At 53.0% G+C, this 1663-nt stretch overlaps 1 protein-coding gene across 1 annotated transcript in view; it reads right to left on the bottom strand.

The window, feature by feature from the left end:
* Positions 1 to 1193, bottom strand: part of VAV1 (vav 1 guanine nucleotide exchange factor) — a gene marked incomplete at its 3' end in the record, with an annotated part of 64225 nt that extends 63032 nt beyond the window's left edge. The window contains exon 1 of the mRNA XM_008583681.1: positions 1155 to 1193. Coding sequence (XP_008581903.1) covers positions 1155 to 1193 — 39 coding nt within the window. The remainder of the gene's footprint in view (positions 1 to 1154) is intronic.
* Positions 1194 to 1663: the final 470 nt, after the last annotated feature.

A 1663-nucleotide genomic window follows, 5' to 3' on the forward strand; every position in this document is an offset into this window, starting at 1 on the left:
CAGCCCTCCATGGCTCCCACTTTCCTCAGGGAAAAGCCCATGTCCTCCCTGAAGCCCACAGGGATGACCTGTCCCTATCACCTCCCTGCCCTTTGCCTCCTTGCTCACTCGTTCCAGCCACACATGAGCCTCCTTAATGTTCCTCCAACACTCCAGGCACGGTCCTGCCTCGGGGCCTTTGCACAGACTGTGCCCTCCACTTTAGGCAATTTCATGGCCAATTCCTTCACTTCCTACATGTCTTTGTTCAAATGTCACCTCCCATGAGGTCTTCCCAAACCTCCTCATTTCAAATCACAGCCTTTTCCTTATCCCATCACGCCCTACCCACTTCCCCACGTTAAGCCCTGATCACCACCCAGCAGACCTGATACTTACTATACTCATTGCTTTATTGTTTATTTAGGAATTTGTGGCTCTTTTGTTTATTGCTGACCCCTCCCCTACCCAGCACCTGACCCATATACTTGCTCCATAAATATTTGTTGAGTGAATAAATAAATGATTGAAAATTCTACTGGCTGCACCTTTGATATTTATCCCAAATCCACTCTGTCACCACACCATGACCACCCAAATCAGATCCAAGCCGCCGTCATCCCGCTCCTTATTGACTGCGACAGTGTCCTTCATTAATTCGTTCGTTTAACAAACATTTACTGTCTTCGTAGTCCTTACTATGTCACTAGCTAAAATCATCTTCTCTACGAGGTCTCTCCCCCCGCTCGCATCCCACTAGGCTGTAAGTCGTCCCCTCCCCCTCCATCGGACACGGCCTCGCCCCCTTGAAGTTTCGTTTTGAATTCTTGTAACCACTAGGAGGAGCTAGACCCCTTCAGGGGACAGGCTCTTATCCTCTGTACCAAAACTAGGCCTGTGAGGGTCAAGGAAGGGACCCTGCCCCTCCTGAGACTGGAGTCCCTTCCGCATTGGCGGGAGCAAAGCCCCGTCCGGACATTCCCAGCTTTGCAATCCCACAGGCATCAAACCTTTTGATCCCCAAGCACCCCCGGCTCTCTACGCGTTAATTTCCTCCTCTGTAAAACAGGCGACAGCACATGATTATCGTGGGGATCAGAGAGGTGGGGCGGCGAAGGCGAGAGCGAAGCAGACAGGACAGGGCTCCGAATTGGAATCCCACCTCGACCACTCACAAGCCTGGCGAACTTAGACACGTGGCTGAGTTGCCCCATGCCTCGGTTTCTGTATCTGGAAAATGGGGGTGATGAAAATAATGCGTTGAGGCAGGTCAAGTAAGTAGAACATCCCTGGTATACAGTGAGTGCTCAGTAAATGTCAGCTGCGGCTACTGCTTTCAAGACCGTCGTTTCGTGTTATCATGAGCCCATGATAAACGTGGCCAGAGTGTTCTTTCTCTTCCTCCAGGTCACCCCCTCACCTTTCTCTTGCTTGTCTTGCATGATCGAAGCCCCCCTTCTACCCCCAAATCCAGCCCAACTCCATTCATCGTGCTGTCGCTGGGGGAGGCTGTCGTGTTTTCCTACATGACGTGTCTCCTCCACAAAACCCGCCGCCCAGCTGGGGGTTCCTTTCCGGGAAACCCAAGTGAGCTTCCTGGAGGAAGCGCGCCCCTCTCTACTTCTCAGCAGCAGCCACCCCCGGCCACACGTGAGAGCCGAGGGGGCCGCCCCGCCCCCACCCG

The sequence above is a fragment of the Galeopterus variegatus genome, unplaced genomic scaffold, assembly GCF_000696425.1.
Source record: "Galeopterus variegatus unplaced genomic scaffold, G_variegatus-3.0.2 Scaffold2993, whole genome shotgun sequence".
Taxonomy (NCBI): Eukaryota; Metazoa; Chordata; class Mammalia; order Dermoptera; family Cynocephalidae; genus Galeopterus; species Galeopterus variegatus.